At 46.4% G+C, this 26,192-nt stretch overlaps 1 protein-coding gene across 1 annotated transcript in view; it reads right to left on the bottom strand.

Moving 5' to 3' along the window:
* Positions 1–23,460, bottom strand: part of TMEM266 (transmembrane protein 266) — a 72,783-nt gene extending 49,323 nt beyond the window's left edge. Inside the window, exons 1-3 of the mRNA XM_047074716.1 lie at positions 23,423–23,460; positions 19,483–19,671; positions 1,107–1,261 (exon numbers count right to left, since the gene is read on the bottom strand). Coding sequence (XP_046930672.1) covers positions 1,107–1,261; positions 19,483–19,671; positions 23,423–23,460 — 382 coding nt within the window. The remainder of the gene's footprint in view (positions 1–1,106; positions 1,262–19,482; positions 19,672–23,422) is intronic.
* Between the last annotated feature and the right edge of the window lie 2,732 nt (positions 23,461–26,192).

The raw sequence follows: 26,192 nt of genomic DNA, 5'->3' as shown, positions 1-26,192 counted from the left end.
GAGCTTTGATGGACCCTGAGTATAGAGGCTCCAGGAAAAGAACTGGGGGCATTTGAGAAAACAAGTCTAAGATGACTGACTGGGTTTGAGGATGGATCTATAGTTCTACACTTTGCCAACGGTGGAATCTTGCAGGCCAAAAATTTTATCTTTTTCTTTTATTTGCATTTGTATAATCCGCCTTCTGAATTGGGGAAATATAGGGATCCAGGAGCTCTAACAGAAACTGCTCACTCATCTGAAGCCAAGAGTAAAGACACCTGGCTCTCCCCAGAGAGCCAGATAGGGGTCTGCGAGGGTGGGGGGCAAGAAGTGGGCACCTCCCAACAGCCATATTGCCATGGGACATCTAGAAGGACAGAAGAGGTAGCAGACAAGCCATTGACTGCCATGTGCATCAGGCTCCCATAAACACAAGACTAGAACAAACACCAAGACACTATGGTGGGAAAAAAACTGGCCATGCCATTAAATGGCCTGATGGCTTGAAGACCCTTACCTAGGGAAAGTCTCTAACTTCTCCAAATCTTAATTCCCTTGCCTATAAGGTGAGATAAAATCAGTCATGCCACCTCACAGGGTTGCTGCGAGGGTCAAATGTATGGAAAAGTCCTTTCAAAATGATCACATCATGTGTAAATAACACTGCCAAATTATGGCTGGATAAAAACACAAGCAATCATATCATCATTGTGGTTGCTATTATTATTAGTTAGTAGAAGGTGATATGCCTCCACACATGAGAACTCTCTTTAAGATACAGAAAAGTCCAACCTGGAGAATTCCAAATGGGAACAATAAAAAGAAAAGTGCATACAGGGGTCCCCAACATTTTTGATCTCATCAGTTTCTGATCACGGAATGCTAAGGAGGGGGACTGGAGAGGCCACATTGGGTAGAAAGGGGCAAACAGGTACTTGGGGGGACAGAGAAAGCAGCTGTCAGATTTCCTCCCCGGGCAGTAATCCCCATGAGCCATGGGGCCAGGGTCATAACAGTGGCATTGGGCTGGGGGCATATTGCACTGCTGGTTGGGGACCCCTGATGGATGCACACTGAATATTGACATCATATGTATTTGCATATGTATCTCTCTTGCTACTCACACTGGAGAAGCTTTATATCTATTAGAAGTTCCAGAGTCAGGAGAATCACCACCAATATTACACAGGCTACCAGGAAACTGTTGAGACTTGCACTGAGCAAAAATACCTGCCACACGGCTGCTCTCTTCCCACAGCACGGCTTCAGCCAGGTAGACCTGTGGGGACACAAGAGGGAGAGGAGGTAAGATCCTGGCCACAGCCCTGGTCCCAAACATACCCTCATCATTCCTCCCAGGCTCTACGTTTCCCAGCAAAATGCAACCTTATTCAAGAGGCCACTAGGTAGAATCACAAAGAACAAAACCAATCATAAAAAGGTGCAGCTAGGTTTATAGGCTGACCTGGGCAACACACAGCATCCATCTGGGTTTCAGTCTCCTCATCTTTACAGTGGGTGTGAAACCCACATCTCATGGGCTTCTTGCAAACACTGGAGATCACAAAGGTCAGTGGAGAGCCTGGCTAGGTGTAAGAACTGCATGAAAACGAGCTGTTATTACTGTCTGTCTGTCTAGTCGTGGAACCTAGCACAAACTCTGCATTTAGGAGACCCTCAGTTCGCCTCTAATGAATGATTGATAAATTAATGAATGAATTTTCAGTGGTTTTCAGCTATATAAGAAGAGATCTGAGCTAAATCCCTATTTCTCAGAGGGGGTTGTATGGAATCCTAGTTCCACAGAATGTTAATGGTTGTTACTTGATAATTCTATGGTTGGATAGGTTTTGGAAAATTGGGGTCAAAGTCAAATGGCTATTTTTCTAGGCAGGACATTGCAGTGCCTTTAATATGTTATTTTACATCATCATGCTCAAAAGGGATTATAGTATCAGTGCTTTCCAAACTTGCTGGACAGCACCCTCATGTCACAGGGCATCTGGTGGGACTAGTGCTTCATGGAAGATCTTTTCGGAAACCCTGCTTAGATGATCTTGAACAACCACAGGTAGAGATCAAGTCACCGAGGATGGAGTTTTTCCTGAGTAGGACTGGAAGTGGGAAGGAGGTGAAAAACCTCAGAGCTGGGGCAGGCATTTGATGTACTCCCTTCAGGAACACAAGATCCTGGGAAAAAGAGGTGCCTCTGAGGGGGCAGGTGGTATTGAGGCCAAACCTCATTGCCGTCTTGAGGAAGAATTAGGCATCCTGAAGTAGCAGAGACAGTGCTAGTCAGGGAGTCCCCACTTCTGGCTCCACCTTCAGACACATAGGACTATGTGTGAAGGTTATCTGTGCATTTCAGGCCTCAGCCTCCCATTTGTAAAACTCCTTAACTCCTAGGATTGTTGCAAGTTAAATGAGGGAATGTATCTGATCTATAAAGCACCATGGAGCTGAAATGGATTGCTAATGATGATGATGATGATGCTGGAAAGTTATTTGATGACCCAGACAGCTGGCTGTCCCCATCCTTTGCACACAGGGATGCTTTATAACTAAAGTGTCCGCTGAAGTGGGTCAGGGCCCAATGCCCTGAAGATCCTAAAGTGTCACTGGAAGAGGGAATTCTGAGATGCTCTCTTCTCCCCAAAGGAATACTGTGAGTGCTTCAAGGAGGAGTTTCTCCCTCAGAATCCATCTAGGGAAAGCTTGACGGAGCCCCCAGTTGTTGGAAGGTGGTACAAAGCTCATGCCTCTTCAAAAAACCTGGCAGGAAATTTGGCTTATTCAAGTCTTTCTGGAGAGTTTCCAAAACCTATGGGAATGACAGGTGCTGTCTTGGTTCTAAGGGAATGCAAAGACTCGGGGGTTCAGTCTCCAGCCTCAGGGATCTGGTCCCACAGATAGGGGTAGAAGGATTTCAACAGGTGATTGTGGAAAAGGAAGAAGGTATTTTGGACAGGGTTGAGAGGGGACTGATGTGAGCCCCACCTGGCCCAAGAGTATGGGGTGAGGATGAGGAGACCAGCCAGGCCAGAGAGAGTTCTCACTAAGGGACAAGCAGAAGACAGGGAGACAAAGGTGAGTGGAGACCAGATTGTGAAGGCCATTGATGAATGCCTCCATCACTCACTGCAGATGGGTTTCAAAGTCTGATGCAGAAACACTTCTCTCCAACTTCTTGCAGACTCACATGGGCCAACCCATAAGCAAGAGGCTACAGGGTAGATCCCAAACTGACATCATATGGAGCTCAGTAGGGTTGTCAGATAAAACACAGAACATCCAGTTAAATCTCAGATAAACAATGAACAATTTTCTAGTGTGAGTATATCCCAAACTTTGCATAGTTATACTAAAGAAAGTATTCATTGTTTATTTGAAATTCAACTTTAACTGGGTGTCCTGTATTCAGGGCAGAGGGGTGTTGAGGGGGCCTGGTAAGGGTGGCTGTGATTTGGTCAGGTGAGAAGCCAGTGCCTGTGAAGGAAAGGCCATGAGAAGGGCCGCCAGACAGAGGACTAGGTGTGTCTGTCCAGGGTGGGCAGGAAAGAAGGTCAGGGGCGCCGAAGCCTCCACCTCACAGCTCAGAGGGACGGAGCCCCAGAGAAGCTTAGAGGCTGCTGCCCACAGGTGCTATCAGCTGCGTGTGGATATGAAAGACCCTTTGAACTGTAAGATCTCTTTGGCCATCGCTACTCAGCTGACCTCTCCTGATTCATCTGCATGTCTCACCTACTCCCCCTTCTTCCTCTCCCAGTGTGACATTCCTGCCCCCACTTTCCAGTGGCCCTATTTTCATCTTTCACACCTCTCTTGTGGCTCATCACTTCCCCTCCCGCCCTCCTGTCAAGTTCTCCCGGATCACCGGATCACTGATCACTGCAAGCACTGTCATTGCCATGCCCCAAAGCAGACATCGCTCCAGTTCCACATCTTCTCAAAAACCCAGTCCAGTTACTTGTGGCCCCTAAAAATGATGGCCTTTCACTGTCATCTGAAATGTTGACGCAAGCACCTCCTGCAGTTATAACTAAAGAGGGGAGCTGCAAGGGCCGTTTGCCTGGGCCGGCGTCAGGGTGAGCAGCGAGCAGGAAGACGGCCTGCACGTTAAACGGAAGGAGCCAGGCCATGTTTTGGCCTCTGTGCCTTGTATACCCCAGGAGAATGGCATACGCCCCTCAGAGTCTGCTCCTTCTACCTCAAGCACAAGGTTCCAAAGAGAGAAGGGGATGAAACAAACTATTTGTTTCTCCACAAACAGGAGACTCCAATCTGTACCTGCTTCCATGGGACGAAAAGTCATTTTATGTTGCTCCTTAAAACGCTGAAATGTCGGGGCTCCTGGATGGCTCAGTTAGTTGAGCATCCAACTTCGGTTCAGGTCATAATCTCACGGCTCGTGGGTTCGAGCCCCATGTCAGGCTGTGTGCTTCCAGCTCAGAGCCCGGAGCCTGCTTCAGATTCTATGTCTCCCTCTCTCTCTCTGCGCCACCCCTGCTTGCACACTCTCTCTCAAAAATGAATAAATGTTAAAAATAAAAATAAAAAAAAACCCACTGAAATGTTGATTTTTGCTTTTTTGTTTGGATAGCAAAACTTCCTAACCGGACCAAGGTCTGGTTATTGGAAAGATGTAGGTGTGAAGTGGGGTGGCGGAGACTGGGAACTCACAGCCAGGTAAAGAGCTACTATTGGCAGGTGTGTCTGGAGCCACCCACAGTCTGCAGTCAGCAATAGCAGGCCTGGCCCTGAGACTGCAGCATGCCTTGGGGTGCAGCCAGGCAGGGCACCAGGCAAGCGGCAGGATTCAGAAACCAGGCAGGGGAAGGTCTGGGAGTCAGATGAATGCCAGTACCCACCACGTTGCTACAGAGGCACTGTCATCAAAACAGGCAACAACCCTCGGACAGCTTACATTTGAGTGGGTGAGAGAGTCAAACAACAAACATAACAAATTATGTTTGTAAATTATGTGGTTTACTATAGGTGGTAGGTACTGTAGGGGAAATATAGAGCATAAAGGGTGACACTTCAGATAAGGCGGTCAGCATAGGCTGCACTGAGAAAGTGACATTTGAGAAAGAGTTGGAGGGAGTGATATCCGGGGACATGGTGGAAATGTACACTAAACAGCGACTCTTCATGGTAAAATTCTACTCAGCCCCAAAGAACGTCTGACAGAATAAACACCAGAACAGGAGCCAGGAGTTGGGCTGAGTGGAGACATCCTCCTTCAGTGCAGAGTGTGGTTTACCAAACCCCACCTAGGCCAGACGCTGCAGGCATTTCTACAGTCCTTGGTGCAATGCACATGGTTCCCAAAGAACCCGAAGGCAGCTGCAGAACGAAGCCTGTGCCCCACTGCTCTAATCCTGTTCTTCCACTCTGTGCCAGCTCCACAGTCCCCTCACACTTGCTTTCAACTACCAGTCCTTCAGCCAGGCCCACCTGGGAGTGACTTCACGAAGCCCCAATTTTGCACAGGTTCAAGAGGTACAATTTGCATCATGGTGTATGTGAACCCCAGGACCCCAGGGTAATACACAGGGAGATGGACTGGACTAAAGATGGAGGGAAGCCAACCTCTAAAAGAAAGGGACAGAGTATCTGATGAAGAGCAGATGCCTTGGGGCCCGGAGGCTGGAATCTGCATTGTGGTCAGTGGTTCTTAACACTGGCTGCATCCTAGGACCACTGAGAGAGCTTTAACAATTCCAGTGCCCAGATCACACATCAGACCACTTAAACCACAACCTCTGGGTTGAGACCCAGGCTTCAGAATGTTTTGATCTCCTTAGGGGGTTCCAATGTGTGGCCGAGATTGAGAACCACTGCCCTAGGTCTCCAGGGACCAGCAGCATCAGCATCATCTGGGAGCTGGTTAGAAATGCAGAATCTTGGGCCTTCTCCGTGCCCTCTGAATAAGGGTCTGCATTTCAGTGAGATCCCAAGTGATCTAGGTGAGAACTGCTTTGAACTTAGCAAGAGGTAACAGGTATTTCAGGAGATGGATGGAGCACAGCAAGGGGAGTCTGGGAGCAAGAGAGATGAGACAATGAAGGCAAGCAGGTGCCAACCCAGGCCCAGGGAGTGGTGAGGCAGGCAGGTCCTCTGGAGGGGCACCAGCTCAGGGGAAGAAGGTGGCAGGGACACTCACTGAGTGTGTGCATTTGGTTTTTTTTTTTTAATTAAAAAAAATTTTTTTTAACGTTTATTTATTTTTGAGACAGAGAGAGAGCATGAATGGGGGAGGGTCAGAGAGAGGGAGACACAGAATCCAAAACAGGCTCCAGGCTCTGAGCTGTCAGCACAGAGCTTGACGCGGGGCTCGAACTCACGGACCGTGAGATCATGACCTGAGCCAAAGTCCGCTGCTTAACGGACTGAGCCACCCAGGCGCCCCTGACTGTGTGCATTTGGGGGCGAGGAGTGGGGGGCGGTGGGGAGTGCCAAGGCCTTCCTTAGCCATGGATGTGAGGCTGAAGCCTGAATCCAAGAAGGCTCTGGGCTTCTAGCTCCTTGAAGAGCAGGACCATGGATTCCAAGCCTCCAGGACAGAGGATGGGTTGAAGCAGAAGACTTTCTGGCTGAGGGATTGTTTGGAAATTCCAGCCTGCTAATAAAATTCCTGTGAAATTCAAATGACTCAGACATTCCTAAGAGACTGTGTTTTAGCAGAAAAATAGAATGTGTCCAGTTTCGAAATACTCTTGAGTGGTTAAATAATGACTCAAGGAGCTTAATGGGCCAGAAGGGAAATCAGCATTGACTTGTTAATTAGAGAAGATACTTCCTTCAGCATCCAGCCCAGTCAAGGCCCTGGCGCTGGTTCTCAAGATGGTGTTATCCCTGGAATTGTCACCAGAGGGCAGGCGTCTCCCAATTTCATATCTTGGTACAGCAACAGCAAAGGGACAGCTCCAGGAGGTAGGATTGGGCTGCCAAAGTCTGTAAATACCAACAACCAGATGGCATCTCCTGGCAGGTAGGCAGGTGTTCTACCGTGGGTTCCACTAGTTCCTGAGGCCTCAGAGAAATCCTGGGTGGGAGGGGAGGCTGGGTACCTTTGCTGCTTCTGCTTTATATTCTTAGTTACCTTGATAACAAGTTTGAGAGAATAACTTCTAGAAAATTAAAAAGAGCTTTGGCAAATTTCTGATGTACTTTTCATGTGAGGTAAGGCCACGGGGGTGGCCAGAAGCAGGCATCTCCAGGTCACTGCTCCATCAGGCAGCATTCCCAAGCCTGGCACTGGAACAGCCCCTTTCTGAGAGGTGAAGCAGAAACACAAGTGCCAGGATAGCAAGGGCTCTTTGCTCCTGTGGGGAGTGGCCTCTCTTGCCCTGGCAATCCACTAAGCAATTGGGCCACCGTGACTGCCAGGCTGGTGTGGCTGGGAAGATGCACGATAGGAGAAGGGGCAGTGGCTAGAGTCTGGGGAATGTGGAGAACCTTCAAATTGTTCAAAAAAGGTGCTCACAGGCAGTGGAGAGGCATGGTGTCCCCAGAGGAGGTAGCAGGCTACAGAAAAACCTATTTCCCTGTAGGCAGCCAGACCAGATGGCCTTGTCAGTCCTACATTGTGATTTTCATCCCATCAAGTCTCCAAAGAAAGGAGCTGAGGGAGGGGGTGGAGTGAGTCAGAGGCCTGTCTGGTAATGGGAGCGGAATGAAGTCTGGAGCACTGGGATTCCCTACCTGCCCCTAAATGCTGACCTTGGGAGGCACTGCTAGATCTGAACCTCAGAACCCTTCTAAGCTGCAGAGCTCTCTAACAATAGATGAAAATTTTGGCCCTATGCCTGGAAAATGCATGAAACCACAACACTGTGCATAACATTCTAAGGGGTGCATGGACCTTCTGGATCTCACTGATGATCTCACTGATTAAAGGATACCTGGGTTCCAGGTTCAAACTCTGAGTCCCCTCCTGGCCCCAAGTGCTCCAATTCTGTGATGCTGAACATCTGGGGCTGGATGTCGCAGACTTGGTGGCGGTGCCAAATGTCCACAGAACATCCCATGGCCCCACTTTACTCGTCTTTACTGTATTTATTCCAGATGATTAAAACACTGTCAGTGAAAGCCATGAGGCTGACTTTAATCCAACCTCTGGCATTGACCTATGCTTGATTCTTACTGATTTAACAAACACTTATACAGCATTTACTATGAAACAGGAGCTTTTCTGAGCACTCTACAAATGTTAACTCAGCTAGTTGTTTTAAGGCAATTCTTTCTATTTTTTTCGCTGTTAATGAATGGTGGGGAAAGCTAGACTTTTCCACCAATTGGGTTGGGTCACAACTGGAATTTCCAAATCACGGCCCCACGACTGACTGAACTCTGAGTGTATTCTTTGAGCCTTAGTTTCCTAATCCCCCAAATAGGAGTATTATCTTCCTTTGCAGGCTTGTTGTTCTAAAATATTAAAAATAACATATGTAAAGCCCATAACATAGTGCTCACTACATGCCTATAATACGTATCTACTATGATGATGATTTAGGTATGTGGGCATTAGAAAAGGGGTTAATTATCTAAATAAAGGAAGTCTTGACATTCATTCCATTCCATGCATGGTTATTATGTGCCCCCTAAATGTCACTGTATTAGGTGATAAGCACATGAGAGTGGACAAGGCCTTCATCCTCACAGAGCCTGAAGCCTTGTAAGTGAATTCTGACTAAGGAGTGAGCTCCTAGTACTAGTCCACTCTGAAAAGCAAAACAAATAAAGGGAGAAAAGAAACAGGAGAGGGAATGAGCTCACACACATAGGACTTCTCCAAAGAGACAAATATCCACTAGTGATGATAACTCCATGCCCACAGGGATACCTTTTTGCTAAATATCTGAAATGGTTTTTGGGGCTTCTTTCTCTCCCAGAGAGAACCAGAACAACAGGAAAAGCACTGTCTGGCATCCTCTTTGTTCCTGTATCCAATTCCAGGAGGCAAACCACAGCGGTGCACACAGACCCAGAAATATGAGCACATAAATCTACTTCGTGTAACAGGAACTCTCAGGTTGGAGGTGAGAGATGACCGTCTCAGCCATTTGTGGGAACTAAAGAAATTGGTTTCCATACTGGCAGCTTCAGTTCTGCAATCAGAGCTAAAGGTTAGCCCCATTGCCTTGGGGAAGAGAGGGCGGCATGCAGCTGGGGTCAAATGCAATCTGACATTTGCTTGTCCAAGAATCTCAGATTTCTTGCATCCTCTGAAAGGCCAACTCTGGGAAAGACAGCAGGGTGTGGCAGTAAGAGCTTGAGGCTGGGTGGTAGGAGCCATCACCTACCTTGGTGAGTCACAAAACCCCCCCTCTGGGGATACAAAGGCCCACACACACCATGGACTGGCTGCTCCTACCTGGGGGGACCAAGGGTGTTGTCCACATACATTTGAAGGGTTGCTACAGAGTTCAACCTGACTTATTAGGCAGTGGGGTGCTGTTGGACCAAGTGGCTATAAAGGCCCCTCCTACCTCAAGAGTCCTCAATTCTCAAAACTGGCCACAAATCTGAGACTCTCCTTTTGTCATGCTTTGCAGTAGGGATGCCTGGGTAAGCTTCCTAACCAGATGGGAACCAGTGGGCTATAGTTTTCCAATTCTCTCTCCAGCTCTTTGGTTCTGAGCTGTGGTTTGGCAAGGCAAATCCTGAGCCAACCACACTGCCCCTTCTGCTATTTGGCCAAAGTGTGGGTTCCAGGTGCCTCCACAGATGACTGAGGACCCCCCAACACCATAAATGCAGCTCACTTTCCCTGGGGAACTTGTCCTCGGGCTTAACACTTTGCCAATTCCAGGCAGCTCTCACGCATTGGGTAAAGGTGGTCAGAGGCACTCTGACACCACCTAGTGGTAGCCTGCAGCCGTATACCCTGCACCTGTCAGAGGCCGTGTGGATGGGCGGTTTATTTTGCTGAGAAATAATAAATCTGTGGATTTATTGCCTTCTTAACCAAAGAAAAATCTTTGAGGTTTTTGGACTACAGGAAAGAAGCTAACCTGGAAAATTTTGCCAGGAAATTTTTTTAATCTTAATTAAACCTTTATTGCTTGGCTGGGGCATCAAGAAGAACCTGCCTGGAAGCCTTAGCCTACTAAAAATATAAAGGGTCCCAGGTCACAGGGCTTGGGGTCCAGCTGGTATGCCACAGGAAGAAGTGGTGTTTCATTACAGACAAATCTTACCGACATCACAAAAATGGATTAATGAAGCTCCTTTCAAACTTTTTTCTCCTTGGGGGAAAAATGATACAAAAGACTTTGCCAGCCAAGTGAAGATACAGAACTTCTAGACTGCATTTGCAAGGTCATGGCAGGGATGAACCTGCCTTTTAGCCCTGAACTCCAAAAGGCTTTTCCTTCTTCTAAAAGGACACTAAAATTGTACTAGGTGGAGTTGCCATGTTCTGAGGCATATCTGATTTATTTTCTCTAGGATGACTTTGTGAAGGGTGTGTGGAATTTCTGAGGTGGGCCAGCCACAGATCACAGCCTTGCATTCTGGGGTCTGAGAAACCTAGTGCCTCCCTTGTGGCTTATCCTTGACCCCACAGAGGTCTGGGAGACAGCCCCTAATTCTCTCCAAACAGAACTGGCTTCCACTTCTCTTCAACCCTATCTTAACACAGCCCCATCCATTCACTCACTTATTCATTCAACTCCTTCCTTCTTTCCATCAACCACTGTCTCTGTTCCAGGCTCAAAGGATCTGATCCTTGCCCTGAGGGAGCACATGATCCAGCACTGGAGGCAGACTGGTGAGCGGACGAGTAGAGTCCAGTGTCAAGAGTGTTGAGATAAAGGGAGATAAAGGGCTAGTGGTACACAGAGATGAGGCCCTACCTTGGGTGGGGTGGGGCACAGAGGAGGAGGAGGAGGTGGTCCTTGAATGAGATAGTGTAAGGAGAAATGAGAGTATTTTGGGCTGTGGTTTAGTAGGTTCCTCCCCTTCCCCTTTGCTTCCAGCTTGGTTTGCTGGCATATCTAAAATTAGTTTAGTTCTTATTTAAAGATGTTGCTATATTGGACCTGTCTCCCCACCACCCCCCCCCCCCTCCCCACCTCCAGTCTGACATCTGAAAAACCATTCCTGGCACCTATTATGTTTTTTTTCCTCTGACTGAAGTTCTGACAGAAATGTGCCAATGGCATCATCTTTAAGTAATAATATCCCTTTCTGTCTACCCATCCTTCCTCCAAGTTTCTGATGTCAGGACTTTAGCCCTGACCTCTCACGTTAGACCTTTTAGAAGCCTAAAATATAAATAATTACAAAAGACTGAGTATCTTTCATTACTTTATTTTTATATTTTTGACAAAGACTACCCCATCATGTCTCATGACTCTCTCTGCACCCTCTTTCCACCAAAAAGACAGACAGCACTATCTTTCTTTGTGGCCACAGAGTCTCCTCTGTAAAACGGGGATGAACAACTCTTGCCTTGTACAGCTTTCCTCAACACATTCTATCACCATCATCTCCCTAGGGTGGAGACTCTGGGATTCTCTGAATTTTCTCTTTTGTGGCCTCTTGTCCAGCCCAGACTCTGTAATCCAACCAGGACTTCAATGTAGTGTACCTGATTATAGAAGGTAGAACTTCCAGTCTAGAACATGAGGTAGCCTCTTGCAAACCTAGTTTCCCTCTTCCAAAAGTGGACAGTTGGTTCGCTGAGAAGCAATTCTGTGCCTCACTTCTGCATCATTGAATGGAGTTATGTCCGATGCCAAAGAATGAGAACCAGGTAAAGGAGGCTTTGGTTACATGGAAACATAAGCACTATTCACCAGGATGACAAACACAAGTCAAAACTGCATCAAGTAAAAGAATCAAGTTGACTAAGTTATAGAAGAAACAGTCTAAGAAGGCAGACATGTTCCTAGATCTTTCCCAAATGATGGTAAGAAAAGCTGAAGAGGGGCACCTGGGTGGCTCAGTCAGTTGGGCGTCCGACTTCGGCTCAGGTCATGATCTCACAGTTAGTGAGTTTGAGTCCCGCATCAGGCTCTGTGCTGACAGCTCAGAGCCTGGAGCCTGTTTCAGATTCTGCGTCTCCTCTCTCTCTCTGCCCCTCCCCCGCTCACACTCTGTCTCTGTCTCCCTCAAAAATAAATAAACCTTAAAAAAAAAAAAGAAAAGCTGAAGAAAAGATCTAATTCTGGATCAAAGGCTATGAATGGAGACTTGGCTCTCTAAATGGCTGTGGTAACTAGGGTGATTCTCCAATATCCATCCCACTTCCACCCCAGTAGGTAACAGCAATGTGTTTTGGGAAATGATACAGTTCAAGTGGTGGGTCTGACCGGCCAACACATTTTCCCATATCCTTTGTGACCCAATTCCAGCCAATGAGACATGAAGAGAGAGCAGGTAAAGGTTTCTGGGAAAGTTCTTTGTTGCTCTTAAAAGGGAATAATGGGCAGTCATTGTCTCTTACCAGACATGAATGAGGAAGGCAGGCAGCCCTCTCGCAAACTGAAGGAAACCTTACAGCGTGAGAATGAAATCAACACTGTTGGCAACAGAATGGAGAGATGGAAGGAATCTGGTCCTTGTTGATGCTGTTCAGACTCTGGAACTGTGCTCCAAGTTACATGGGCTAATGAAAGTCCTCATTATTGAGTATGAGATGGGCTTTCCTTTGTATGCAGTTCACAGCAGCTGGCTGATAGTCACTGATCCTTTGTGAGAAAGGTGGTATAATGAAGAGATATTAAGGCAGCAGAAATTTATAGGACCCGGAGATGGCAGAACATGAGGGATGAGGGCAAAGGAACTGAACTGCTCCCCCAGGTTATTGATGTAGTACAGCATTGTGACCAGCTCAGGTGGGGTTCAGACATGCTCAGATACCTTCTCTGTTCCCCTTCTTCCTGTCTCCTGAGTGTTTACATCTGTGGATATACATGAAGACTTTTTTTTTTTTTAAGTTTATTTATTTATTTTGGGAGAGAGAGAAAGACAGCTAGCGAGCTGGAGAGGGGCAGAGACAGAGGGAGAGAGAGAATCCCAAGCAGGTTCTGCACTATCAGCGCAGAGCCTGACAAGGGACTCAAACTCACGAACGGTGAGATCATGACCTGAGCCGAAACCAAGAGTTGGATGCTTGACTGGCTGAACCACCCAGGTATCCCAAGGTTTGTGTTTTATCACTACTGAAGGATGAGGCACTGGTCAGGGCGGGAAGAGGCAGGGAGGGAAAGATTGATGACACAGTGGCAGGATGTGCCAGTGCGGACCTTTGCACTGGATTAGATACTTGGTGGTAAAGAAGCAAAGGTCAGAAGCACATGGGACCAGAGCTGTGGCCACAAGCAGAGCCACTTCTGGGTTCACTGATAGTAGAGTACAGTCTGGGGGTGGGTGGGAGGGTGGCTTTTCTTCCTCACCTGGCATGGAGCGCACACTGCATGGGTACCCTGTGGCCTTGTGGTTTCTGAAGTCCCTGAACTGGGCACAAGCATTTCCACAATGGATACTGTTGATGGCAGTGGGTTCGTAGGCAGTGGACATGGATGAGAGGAAGCCAGGGGAGGAGGAAGGACACAAATTCCAGTGGTGACCACACACCTGACTGACTAGCTGCATGGAGCTTTGGTGTCTTGGAAACCACTGGCTCCAGGTGAGGCAGCAAGGAGGCTCAGAGTCTCTCTAAATGAGCCAAAATGCACATGTAGCTCATTCCGGTGGTAATGGGTTGTGGAGGCCAGGCAGCTAGGTGTAAGTACATGGATTGGAGCCATAGAAAATACATTTTGGGAAAAGACAGTTCAGTTTCAGGCTGAACTGGTTGTGGTTCCTCAGGCTGGACACGAGTGCTCTTAATGAAAGGGCTATTTTTAGCAATGACTTGTATGGGGACAAGTTTGTGACCAACTCAGAAGAATAGATTATTCCACAGATGCTTGTTAGGATTCTGAGGTGTGTTTAGGATCCCTGTGAAGACATCCAGGAAGCAGTTGGATATAAGCCAGTAGTTTGAGAGAGATCTACACTAGAGACATGGCTTTGAAAGTATAAGTTGAGGGGTGCCTGGGTGGCTCAGTCAGCTGAGCGTCCGACTTCAGCTCAGGTCATGATCTCATGGTTTGTGAGTTGGAGTCCTGCATCAGGTCCTGTGCTGACAGCTCAAAGCCTGGAGCCTGCTTTGGATTCTGTGTCTCCCTCTCTCTCTGCTCCTCCCCCACTCACTCTCTGTCTCTCTCTCTTTCAAAAGTAAATAAACATTAAAAAAAAAAGTACAAGTTGAAAAATATTAAGTTATGGGACTGTATGGAAGTATCCAGTGTGTAGAATTAGTAGAGAGAGAATGACCAAAGACAGAAAATGAAGAGCTCCAACACTGAGGAACCAAGCAGAGAAAAAACAATTTTTTTTTCAATGTTCATTTATTTTTGACAGAGAGAGAGAGAGAGAGACAGGGCACGAGTGGGGGAGAGGCAGAGAGAGAGGAAGACACAGAATCTGAAACAGGCTCCAGGCTCTGAGCTGTCAGCACAGAGCCCGACGCGGGGCTCGAACTCACAGACTGCGAGATCATGACCTGAGCCGAAGTCGGATGCTCAACCGACCGAGCCACCCAGGTGCCCCGAGAAAAAACAATTTTTAAAAGGCTTAGAAGGAAGAGCCAGAGGGACAGGAAGAAAATCAGGAGCTGGCATAGCAGCTGACACAGGGAGGCTGTGATTCAAGAGGGAGGGGTGGCTGACAACTTCAAATGCTGGGCAGAAGATAGCATAAGGATCCCAGCAAAACATAGGCTGTCGATGACCCTGAGGAGAATAGTTGTCACAGCACAGATGAGGCTGAAGCTGGATTGAAGTAGTCTCAGGAATGACTGGGAGGAGAAAGGGGACACGGCAAATGCAGATGAGGCTTTCAAGAAGTCTGGCCACAAAGAGAAAGAGAGAGAGGGTGGCAGCTAACAGGAGACGAGCAGTCAAGGGAGAATGTGAGAGACCCATGTGCATGCCGAGTCAGAGTGAGGATGCAACTGATGGAACCACATTCAGGACAAGGTGGGAGGGGAAGGGAATCAGAGCTCAGAGATGAGACAGGCCCCAGAAGGAGTGGGGAGGACTGAGGGGGTGGGGTGCAGCCCCACTGGAACTGTTTCTACTTTCATAGCAGGAGCAGAGGAGGTCATCTGCTGGGGGCAACAGGGAATTTGAGGAAAATGGAAACAATCTGAAATAACCACTGGGGACCAGGAGTGGCAGCTAGCCAGGACCACAGAGGAACACTGTAGGGCAGAACCAGAGACATTGAGTCTGAGGAGGTGCTATTATGGATCAAATGTCTGTGTCCCCGCCAAATTTTATGTTGAAGTCCTAACCCCTCAATGTGATGGTATTTGAAGGTGGGGCCTCTGGGAGGTGCTTAGGCAAGGTCAGGGTGGGAATAATGCCCTTATAAGAAGAGGAAGAGACCAGAGCTCACACTCTCCCTTTACTCACATATAATGAGGAAAGGCCATATAAGGACAGAGAAAGAAGGTGGCCATCTACAACCCAAAGAGTCCTCGCCGGCCCTGTTGGCACCTTGGTCAAAGACTTCTATCTCCCAGAACTGTGAGAAAATAACATTTCTAACGTTTAAGCCACCCAGTCTATGGTCTTTTGTTATGGTAGCCTTAGCTGACTAAGGTGCCGATCTGGACAGATGTCTGATTTTCCTCCCTGAACCGTCAGCAGCCTGGGTGTAGAAATGAAGAGAGTAGACAGTGGGTAGCTGTGTACTCTGGGCTCTGCTATGTAAGGACAAAGGGCTCTTAGGAAAGTCAGGGAGCTTGATGGAGATGGGGCTTTTCCCCACTGTCTCCTGTACAGTCCCTGCTCCTTCTTCACAGGGCTTTCCTGGGCAAAAGGGAAAGTGGACTTAAAAGCACCCCAACAAGTTAAAGGTATCTGAGAGTGTAGCCTCGCAAGGCACGTTAACCACAGTCACAACTGTGATGTTATAAAGGGATAGGTGACAAACAGAAGCCCAATACTGTGAGCCTGAGTCAGGAGCCAAGAGATGAAGCTCTATTTCAGACTCTGTTGCTGTGTGACCGTGGGCAACACACGGGCGTCCCAGGGCGTCCAGGGCGTACTGGACTCTGGAATATTAGAATATTTAGAATAGATGCTTTCTAAGGTCTTTTTCAGCTCTAACATTTTCAGGTTCTGGGTAATATAAAAGCATTGAAATATTGCTAAGTTCAAAAGAAGTGAATGGTGGGGCAGCTGGGTCACTAGGCACTTTCCTGCTGGGGTCCCTGAGATCTCTTCATTTCCTACAGACAAGATTCACATCTCTATATAGCACTGCCTGTAGCAGTGTTAAGAAAGAGACAACAAGTACAAAATGGAGTCACCTTTGCTAAGCCCCACATCAGCAAACTGAAACTTAATACTTAGCCTAATTGTAGCTTCAGCCTCTCCCAGGAATGTAACCTTTAACCAGTCAACCTGGAATTACCTGCACTGGTAATCTTCCTGCCAGACACCCCCCTCGAGCCACCCCCCCCATCCCCTGAAGGAAGGTGGCCTTGCCCGAAACAATCCACTCTTTCCTAGAATAACTTCCTTGCCCTGACTCCTGCCTATACAAGCCTTTCATTTTACACAGCTCCTCAGACCTCCTTTCTATCTGCTAGATGGGGATGGCACTTGATTTGTGAATTGCTGAATAAAGCCACTTAGATCTTCAAATTTACTCAGCTGAATTTTGTTTTTTTAACCGTAGAAAGAGGTGTTTTTGATGAGACTTACGTCAAACCTTTTTGAAGGCTGACCTGAACTGTAGGTAGTGTTATTTTGCAGCGTTTCAGAAAAGGCCAGGTTGGAAATTTTGGGGAAACCCCAGGAAATGCAGCAAGAGCCAAGAAGCCTTGTGAAGAGAGGCCTGTCCCCTCTGCAGTATGCTTTTGTTTCTCTTCCTCTTCCTCTGGCTTCTGCTCTGTGCCTGCTCTTCCTTCCTCTGGGAAGCCCTCTGGCTGCCAATGGAGCGCCTCACTGAGAGCTCCAGCAGCTAGGCAAATCCCTCCCAAGCCGCTTCCTATTTACCCAACAGGAGCGGCTTTCCAGGGCACACCTGGAGGCTCAAATCAAATCAAGAGCCTCCCTGCCTTGCGGGCACTTCATTTGTATTCTCCCTAATCAGAAGAAACCCTGCAGAGGCCTAGTTCAGGAGCCAGTGGAATGAGAAAGCAGAAGTCCTGCCCTCTCTGGTGCATGGGAGGGAGTGGCACACGCCGTGTACAGTGTGCCCATAGGCTGCATGTGTGGAAATTGCCCTGAACCTGAATCCTTGGAGGCTTTCCCGGTTCTTTCCCCACCTTCTGACTGTAAACTTGAAAAAAAGGGCCTAACACTGGCTCCGGCTGGGTGAGAAAGGAGTCCCTGGTGATAAAGGAGCAGAAGGCAAACAAGCAAGGCCCACCCCCACCCCCAGATGGGATATGTGTGACATTCCTCAGGTACTCCTGGCTGCCCAAGAACAAAGGAAAGGAAAGAAAACAAATGGTTAGCTGATAAGAGATCACAGTCATACAGTACCTGGGTCTCCATCTGTTTACAAATGTCTTAGTAAATTACAAGAAAAAGGCAATCTTATCTATAGCCTAATCTCCAGAAACCTACAGACTCAGTTTCCTGGAGCCCCTAATATCACCCTCCCCTCCACAGTGATGTGGGGAACAAAGTCAAGAAGGAAATGGCAGGTGAAATTAAATTTCCTTATAACCTGCAGCCCATTGACAAATACTTGAGGCAAATACAGACTATAACATTTCTCTAGGAACCCCCTTCCCTCCTAATGTTAATGCCTTACTAGGGGGAAAACAACCTTAGCTTGACGATAGCAAAGCTCCTGGCATCTTACGAGTCTTCTTTAGCATATCAAAGTACTTCCGGAGGCCTCCCTTTTGTCTTTACCTCCCCCAGCTCCATAGTATATAACCAGTCTCTCCTGAAGACCCAGAGCAGCTCTTTCTGCCTCCTGGTCCTGTCCCACTGCTTTAATAAAATCACCTTTTTGCACCAAAGACATCTTCAAGAATTCTTTCTTGGCTGTCAGCTCCAAACCCCCACCAGCATTCCCAAACCTCACCATTGGGAAAGACTGGAACCTGTTATCAGGCTGCACTCCTACTTTTGGCCACCAGACTGCAGTGATATGCATGATGACCAGGGAAGGACCTAGTTTACAGGCCCCGGTGAAAATGCATGGCTCTTTGTTCAATAACTATTAATTTCAAGGCTGCAGCAGTAAAACATTAAACTAAAGATAGGGCCTTTGCAACTGCACAGGTCACATGAGAATGAGGCTGGCCCTGGCTGGGGCTCTCGGACCTGGAGATCCAGGAGAAGCCAGCCCTGCCATCAGATGGGTGCTGATAGTGCTCAGGATTAGTCTGTCACCACTGATAGGCATCCCTTGGCCATCTCCCACCTGCTTGCCTGTCCTTTTCCCCCAGTGTCCTGCTGACTCTATGCACAATACTTAGAGAAAATTATATTTTCAGAGAAAGCCACTAGGGTACAGTTTTTGAAAAAGGTGCATGGTTTCACAATTGTTAGGAAATTTCTCTCGGGAAGTGGGAGAGCCTCTCTGGGAAACAAGCACAGAAAATCCAAGGTCTGCAAATTTAACTTTAGCTAAGCCCTCTCACTTCTAAAATAACCCAGCAACCTTTCATTTTTATATTCAAAGCAGCCAGCATGTTCCAAAATATGTACAGACACCTGAGAAAGAAGAGTGGCCCAGAAGTGGCTCCCAAGGTCCTGGTCAATGTTTAAAATCCTGTATCTGAGAACAACAGGGTGGGGCTGGGAAAAGTCTGACCTGCCCTGAGACCCCAGGACCTGTTGTTCCTACCCTTCAGGTTCCCCCAGGTAAAAGGAAAAGTTAATTGGGGAACAAAGGCATTCAATCTGCTTTGAATCTAACCACTCCTTTGAATCAAGGACTAGCATATCCTGCAAGTCCTCCCAGAAAAGGGAGCAGGAAAGTCCACAAAGCTCCTAGCTAAATGGTGCTACATTCCCTTACACACTCACATGTTACTGCATGCAGAATGCTTTCTTCCCAGCCTCTTCCCTGGTGAGAGTTGGCTGATAGAGGAGAGCAAGTCCAAGTCCACCCACTATGGGCTCTGTGACCTTGGGCCAGTCCCTAATCCTTATGGGTCTCCTGATTCCCAAGTGTACAGAGAGGAGGTTGGATGGGCCACTAAGGAGCAATTCAGTCCTGAAACAATTTTATGAATGTCTGAGTCCCAAGTAAATGTCATATTAGAGGTTGTCTAGCAGCGACAGATATTTTCTGTACCTAAAACATTTTTCTGTGGAAGCAATGCCTGAGGAGAAAAAGAGCTCGGGTGGCAGATGTGAACCTGGGGTCTCTAATCTCTGTGCTGCTTCATTGGAGGTACCCATGGATTATGGGGGTTACACAAAACAGACTTCTTAGCTACTCAACAGCCCCAGCACCTACCCTTCTCTTTGGTAATCTTCGTCCAGATTTGACAGGAGCTGAGAGCCCGCCGTGGAGAGGTCGACTGCAGCCAGGGGCAGATCACGATAGGCAAAGTTCACCAGCTGCACGGGAGCAATGCTCTTGGTTTCTTCGTCTACTTGTTGGGAGATGATCTCAACTTCAGAAATTCCTCCTTCTATGGCAGGCCTGAGTTGGGGAGAAGAGCGACAGTCAACCCTTAAGAACAAAATAATTTGTCTACTCTCCAAGGAAAGGAGGAGGAAATGCATCAGAATGTATGCTGTGCTGGTGGAGAGTGGGGAAGCTTGAGGTCACCATTCTTACACACTGGCCACCTAAGGGACTGGACTGAAGCCCCATTCTCCTCTACCAGTTGGGGAACAGTGGAAGAATGGAAAGAGGAATTGCTCAGATCTAAAAATATGAGCTATGGAGGCAGGAGCCTTATCAATGGGGCTAAAGACCCAGATGGAAATTCTGCCAACCAGAAAAACCAGGGCTTAGACCTTTAGGATTTTTGGTCCCTAGAGTTTATATCAGAGTAATATATTCTTGTAAACTGTCTCCTGGGTTTCTGTGTACAAGTCCTTTGAAATGTTTCTACCATCTATACCACAATAGAGAAGAGAGGTTTCTGTTCATGACTGGATGTACTGCTGGTGGTCGTGGAGCCCACCTGGAGAGACAGAGTGAGCCTTGGACAGTGAGGACAGCAGGAACCAGCTGTCACTGGGTGCCACTCCCTTCTTACTTGAACTGGTCCTACTACTCTCTCCTTTTAAGGTTGAGAGTAGGAAATGGAGGCCACTTGATCAAACATCTGTGGAGTTATCGGTCTCCTATGTCATTGTCAGGCTAGGGCACTGCAAATAACTGAACTCTGGCATTACAGGGCTTCTCATCCAGGGGCAGTATCCCCTCCCAACCTACCAGGGGATTTCTGGCAATTTGTGGAAATTTTGGCTGCCACACTGACCACAGGAGGTCACTATTGACCTAAGTAGGAGTGGACATTACACATCCTCTGCCCAAACACCAAGAGACACCCTGTGGAGAGATGGTGGGCTGGATCATTTTGCTTTACCTTCCTGGGGTGCCATCTTTGCTCCCCCAACACACTCCTGACCCCATCTTATCCTGTAGAATCTGAGGGGCTGGGTCTTATGCCTCAGGCCAAACAATGAAGGTCAGAAAGAAAAATGGTGTGGATGGAGAGGAATAAAAATTAAATATTTGGGGAAACACTGAGAGGTCAGTTTGAATACTGAAGTGGCAGCCAGTCTTGGCAGCTGTGTCTGGGCTCTGGTGCCCCATCTCTAATGCTGACTTCCATTGGGCCTCTCTACAGCCTCAGTTTCGCCAACTGAAACACACAGGTGAAACAGAGGCTCCTTAAGGGTCATTCTTTCTTATGCTACAGTCTGATATGGATATGAAATATGGGGCACCAAGTGGGTGAAATCTAACCAGTAATACACAGTGGCAGTTATCCAGGAAGTTTAGAGCTGAATTTATCTATTGCTCATTTGATTGAATCATCCAGATAATTGAGGAAATAGTGGGATTTTTATTTGAATGCCCCAGGTTGGCAGCCTAAACTACCTGGATTCACCAAGTAATTTCCAATGCCCCAATTCTCTTTGGTAGGCATTATTTAAACCTTTGCTTTTTGCTACCTGTCAAGCACAGATAATAGTACTCATCATTGTATGACATTTACAAAATGACTCAAGATCTTTAGACAGAACAGTCATAGGATAGGAGGCTTCTGTGTTTCTCAACAACTGAAATACAAGTGGTGGGTGTTCAGTGGGGGAATCCTGGCTCCTCCAGGTATTTCCAAAAAAGTAGATGCTGAGTTGGGGTGCCTGGGTGGCTCAGTCAGTTAAGCTCAGGTCATGATCTCACTTTGGCTCAGGTCATGATCTCACAGCTTGTGAGTTTGAGCCCCACATTGGGCTCTGTGCTGACAGCTTGGAGCCTGGAGCCTGCTTCAGATTCTGTCTCCCTATCTCTCTCTGCCCCTCCCCCACTCACACTCTCAAAAAATAAACATTAAAAAAATTTTTTTGAAAAGTAGATGCTGGGTTGAATTTTTTGTTTTCTCTTGGACTACTCAAGGAAACTACGGGTGGCTTAACTGAACAGACAGAACTTTTTGATTAATGGGATGTTCATTGAGGGCTGGGGTGAGTTTCTGAGACTAACAGGATGTGGCTCTGAGAAGCAGGGAACAGGGTACTACTGCCTTTCTTGTTCTCTGTTACCCTCCTGCCAGTGGCCATAGCAGCCAGCACCATCTCTGGTCATGTGGTCATCTCAACAGGTGGAAACAAGGCCTCCCTTGGTAGGACTGAGGGTCCCACAGTTCATAGCCTGGGTCCTGGATATGAAGCCTCTGGTCCTGGATATGAAGAATAGCATGATGGACAACATGTATTAATGGCCCTATTCTTCACCCCTCCCTTTGCCATGTGACTCCATAGAACTACTCCCATCAGAAAGAAGAGTGTGTTTTTCCACCCTTGATTCTGGTTTTTTTTTTTTTTTTTAATTTTTAAAAATACTTATTTATTTTTGAGACGGAGCTGGAGCAGGGAGAGAGAGAGGGAGACAGAGAATTCAAAGCAGGCTCTACAATGTCATCGTAGAGCCCGACGCAGAGCTTGAACCCATGAACTGTGAGATCATGACCTGAGCCAAAAATCAACAGACACTCAACTGACTGAGCCACCCAGGTGCCCCATGGGTTCAGTTTTATGAATTGTTTTGGTCAAAGGGATGTCATGTTAGCAGACATGACACAAGCAGAGGCATGAAAAGACACTTGAATTTCTGCTTGTGATTTTGTCTATCTGATATTGCCATTAGAAGGTGACCAGTCTAGCCTAGGGGAGGCTGAAAGGCACCTTGAGCAGAATCCAGTTTCACCTAGATCAGCTGATAGAAGTCAAGCCCCATATCTGAGAGTGATCCCAGATTGGTGGAACTATCTAGCTGGCTACCCCAAACATAAAGGGATAAATACTTATTGCTGTATTCTATTCAGGTACCATGGTTGGTTGGTACACAGCATTACTGTGGCAATAGATAATGGGTTCCTGCTCCAGATGACAGCAGCCAGTCCCATAAAGAGGCAGGCTGGGGCAGTGTGGTGTAACAGAAAGATTGCTGTTCTCATCTTGGTATTTTTGCCAACGTGTTGCAGGACACAAATGAGTGACCACTTTGCTGGTATTTGGTAAGACTAGGTGGTGGTCAATGTGGCGTCTTAGATTTTGGGAACTGAAAGCACTTCTCCCTTACAAGTTCTGCCCTTGGTTTCATAAAGCCTGCTTTTAGAAACCCTCTCACGATTTCTAAATTTCCTTGCCAATTCTCATTTTGTTAATTCACCTTAAGTACTTCCTAATCTTGTCTTGAGGTTTGCTTTTGAAGTTTTCCTCATTTTCTGAGGCCTCCTACTAGAGGAAGTGTGTTTAGTGGTTGTCTGAATCAGAAGATCCTGTCTTATGGAAAATTCATAGCAACAGTTTTGGACTGCAGAATTATTCTGCTTTTTTTTTTTTTTTTTTTTTTTTTTTTTTTAAGAGAGAGAGGGGCAGGAGTAGAGGGAGAAAGAGAGAATCTTAAGCAGGCTTCACGCTCAGTGTAGAGCCCGATGCAGGGATCGATCTTATGACCACAAGCCCAAACCAAGAGTCATACTCTTAACCGACCAAGCCACCCAGGTGCCCCATCCTTTGCTTTTTCAAACCAAAAACTGAGATGACATTAGTGGGGCAACTCAGAGAAAAAGCTTAAATGTGAGGTTCAAGGACAAAGTCACCTGGAACGCCTCCATCTACATAGGGCTGAGGAAGAAACTGTTGGTTGCACCCATGATTCTGAATTACCAACTCAGCATCCACAGAGAGGAGATCCTGGTGTTACTTACTGTGGATTGGTCATGTTGAAAGATGCAACCAGAGCCATGGGTTTTCTTGGTGTCTACTGTGGCTCAGCTGTCTTGAAGCTTGCTGTCAGCATTTCTAAGCGTGAGTTCTTACAAGACATACAAAATGGTACCTTGAAAACAAATAATTGAATGGTAGGAATTTATCACACTCAGATGTCAAACCAAAGTCCTCCTAAGCTCATCTAAAAATGGAAGTCCTTAGAACTTTGTCCCATACAGCACTTTTCTTCAAAGTTATGTTTGAACACAGTACATGTTGAAAAGATTCTTACAATTACCCTATGGTAGAATAGGCAGAATTTTTTTTCAGAGATGAATAAATAAGTCAAGAATGACAAAATGACTTTTCTGTGTCACACACAGATGATGGAAGAGCTAGATTGGACCCAGTTTTTCTGACTTTCCACCAAATAGCCATGCCTAAGCAAACCAGGGTAATGTTCTACTCCAGCTTTGGGAATCTCAAAAATCTGAAGTGTCTTCCCACAAGGAGAGAGGCAGCATACCCTGGAGCCAGACTGCCTGGGGTCAGAACCCGGCTCCCACTTATAAGCCTTGTCACCCTGGGTAAATTCCTTAACCCCTTTGTTCCCAGTTTCTCCACCTATAAAATAACAATGAAAACAGGACTAACTAAATGAGTTAATGCTTGTGAAACACTTAGAATAGTGCCTGACATGTAGTGTTGGCTTGTATTATCACAAGTATTATTTTATAAATTTAGATTACACAGTCTGTTGAATCTGAGCACATTCCAAAACATTTGGATGGCTGGGTGTAAGATTTCCTCTTAAAATTTGGATTAGGTAAACAGAATATACTTTTCTATAAACCACTGCTATGGCACCACCTGGAAGTCTTCTAAGAGACAGTAACGATCTGGCAAAAAGTACACAAAGAGACAGATCCGGGTTCTGGGTGATTGTGTACAAGTTACAACAGAGGGTATTCCAATCCTTGTGGAGACTGTCTCCTATTGCAAAATGCTTTTCCTGCAAGGCAGCAACATGAGAGCAACCCCCTCTCTGAATCCCAAAGCTCAGCAATTAGAGGCACTTGAAAGGGACAGACAAAGTCTCCTTACATCATGTAAAAGGAAAAGACGCTCCCAGGGTGAAAAGTATCAGGAGATGGTTGGTAAATCTGCAAAGTGGGGAAGCTCCTTCAAGTTCAGTGTAATTAAGAAGTGACAGTTGAAGTTAAAAGTACTTGAGGAAATTTTGGGAAAGTCTTACAGTAGTTACTCTAAGAGAGATGGGGAACTCTAAGAGAGTAGTTACTCTAAGAGAGATGGGGAAGAGAGATGGGGAACTTTCTAAAATTAGAAGGGCTTCAATATATGAAGCCACCGTTTCCATATCAGATGGATGTGGGGCAAAAAAAGAAAGAGACAACCACATGTAGTAAGATGGTTCTGAACATTAGAATCAAAACTCTTCTTTACAGTATTGGGAATTGTGAATTAATTGTATACTAAGCTTTATACACATACATATACATATTATTCCATAATAGAGACATAGTCGGTCTCAATCTTTTTTGTTCTCTTTATAAAGCCTGAAGCTAAGAAACACCCTGGTAGGAAGACTGGTCATGTGGAGTGCTTCAACTCAACTGACAATGAAGCCAGGATCAAGGTACCCACACATGGGAGACCAGCTGAGCAATGCCCCCTTCCAGAATGGGGTTTTCACAAGTTGTATCTCCAAGTGAACACTTTACATGTTTCATAAGGTATTAACCCTATGAAGGACATAACAGGAAGATCTTTGCTCTTATGGACCTTCCAGTTTGGTTGGGCTGACAAGTTTGAAACACACAAAACTTGAAATTTTGTGTGTGCCCTTGGTAGTGAATGAGTAAAAATGGATAGATCTATATTTATAAATAAAAAAACACCAACTACTGCAGTAATATAGTATGGCCAATGATGAGGGAAACAAAGGCAGAAGGAAATGGCAGGTAAAATTAAATTTCCTTATAACTTGCAGCCCATTGGCAATACTTGAGGCAGGCAGAGTAAAAAGTTTCCCCAGGAACTTCACTGTCTTAATGCTAATGCTTTGCTAGAGGGAAAAACAACCTTAGCGTGACAATAGCTAGGCCTCAGGGATCCTGTGAGTCTTCCTTAGCATATGAAAATCTCCTGGCCTTCCCCCAACTCCTAGTTATGTAAGCAGTCTCTCCTCAAGGTCCTGGGCAGTTCTTCCTGCCCAGGGGTCCTGTCCGCATGCTTCAATAAAATCACCTTTTTGCACCAAAGATGTCTTCAAGAATTCTTTCTTGGCTGTCGGGTCCGTACCCCACGAACCCGACTATCACCCCTAAAACCTCATCAGCCAATAGAAAAGAAAATTATTTTTAAAAATTCTTTGACTTTTTAGGAAGGAAAATTCCAAATATACATTATTACAGGGAATTACAAAAAGGACTTCCAGTTACCTATCACCTAACTTCAACAGTCATCAACTCATGGATAGTCTTGTTTGCTCTATATTCCTGCCCATTCCTCACCCCTCATGATGATGTCATTTCATTCATCTATAAGCGTTTCAGTATGTAGCTTAAAGGATAAGGAATCCATTTAAAAGATATACCATAAAATCGTCAATGCTCCTAAGCCAGCAATATTTTCTTAATATTGTTAAATATCCAGGCATTGTTCACATTTCCCCATTTGTCCTGTAACTTTTTTAAGGTTTATTAAGTCAGAAGCCAAATGAGGACCACATATTATGACTGGTTAATA

Source organism: Lynx rufus, unplaced genomic scaffold, assembly GCF_022079265.1.
Source record: "Lynx rufus isolate CCGP_SWC_20201006 ecotype Redwood Valley unplaced genomic scaffold, mLynRuf1.p SCAF_13, whole genome shotgun sequence".
Taxonomy (NCBI): domain Eukaryota; kingdom Metazoa; phylum Chordata; class Mammalia; order Carnivora; family Felidae; genus Lynx; species Lynx rufus.
This window is presented reverse-complemented; position numbering and strand designations above follow the sequence as displayed.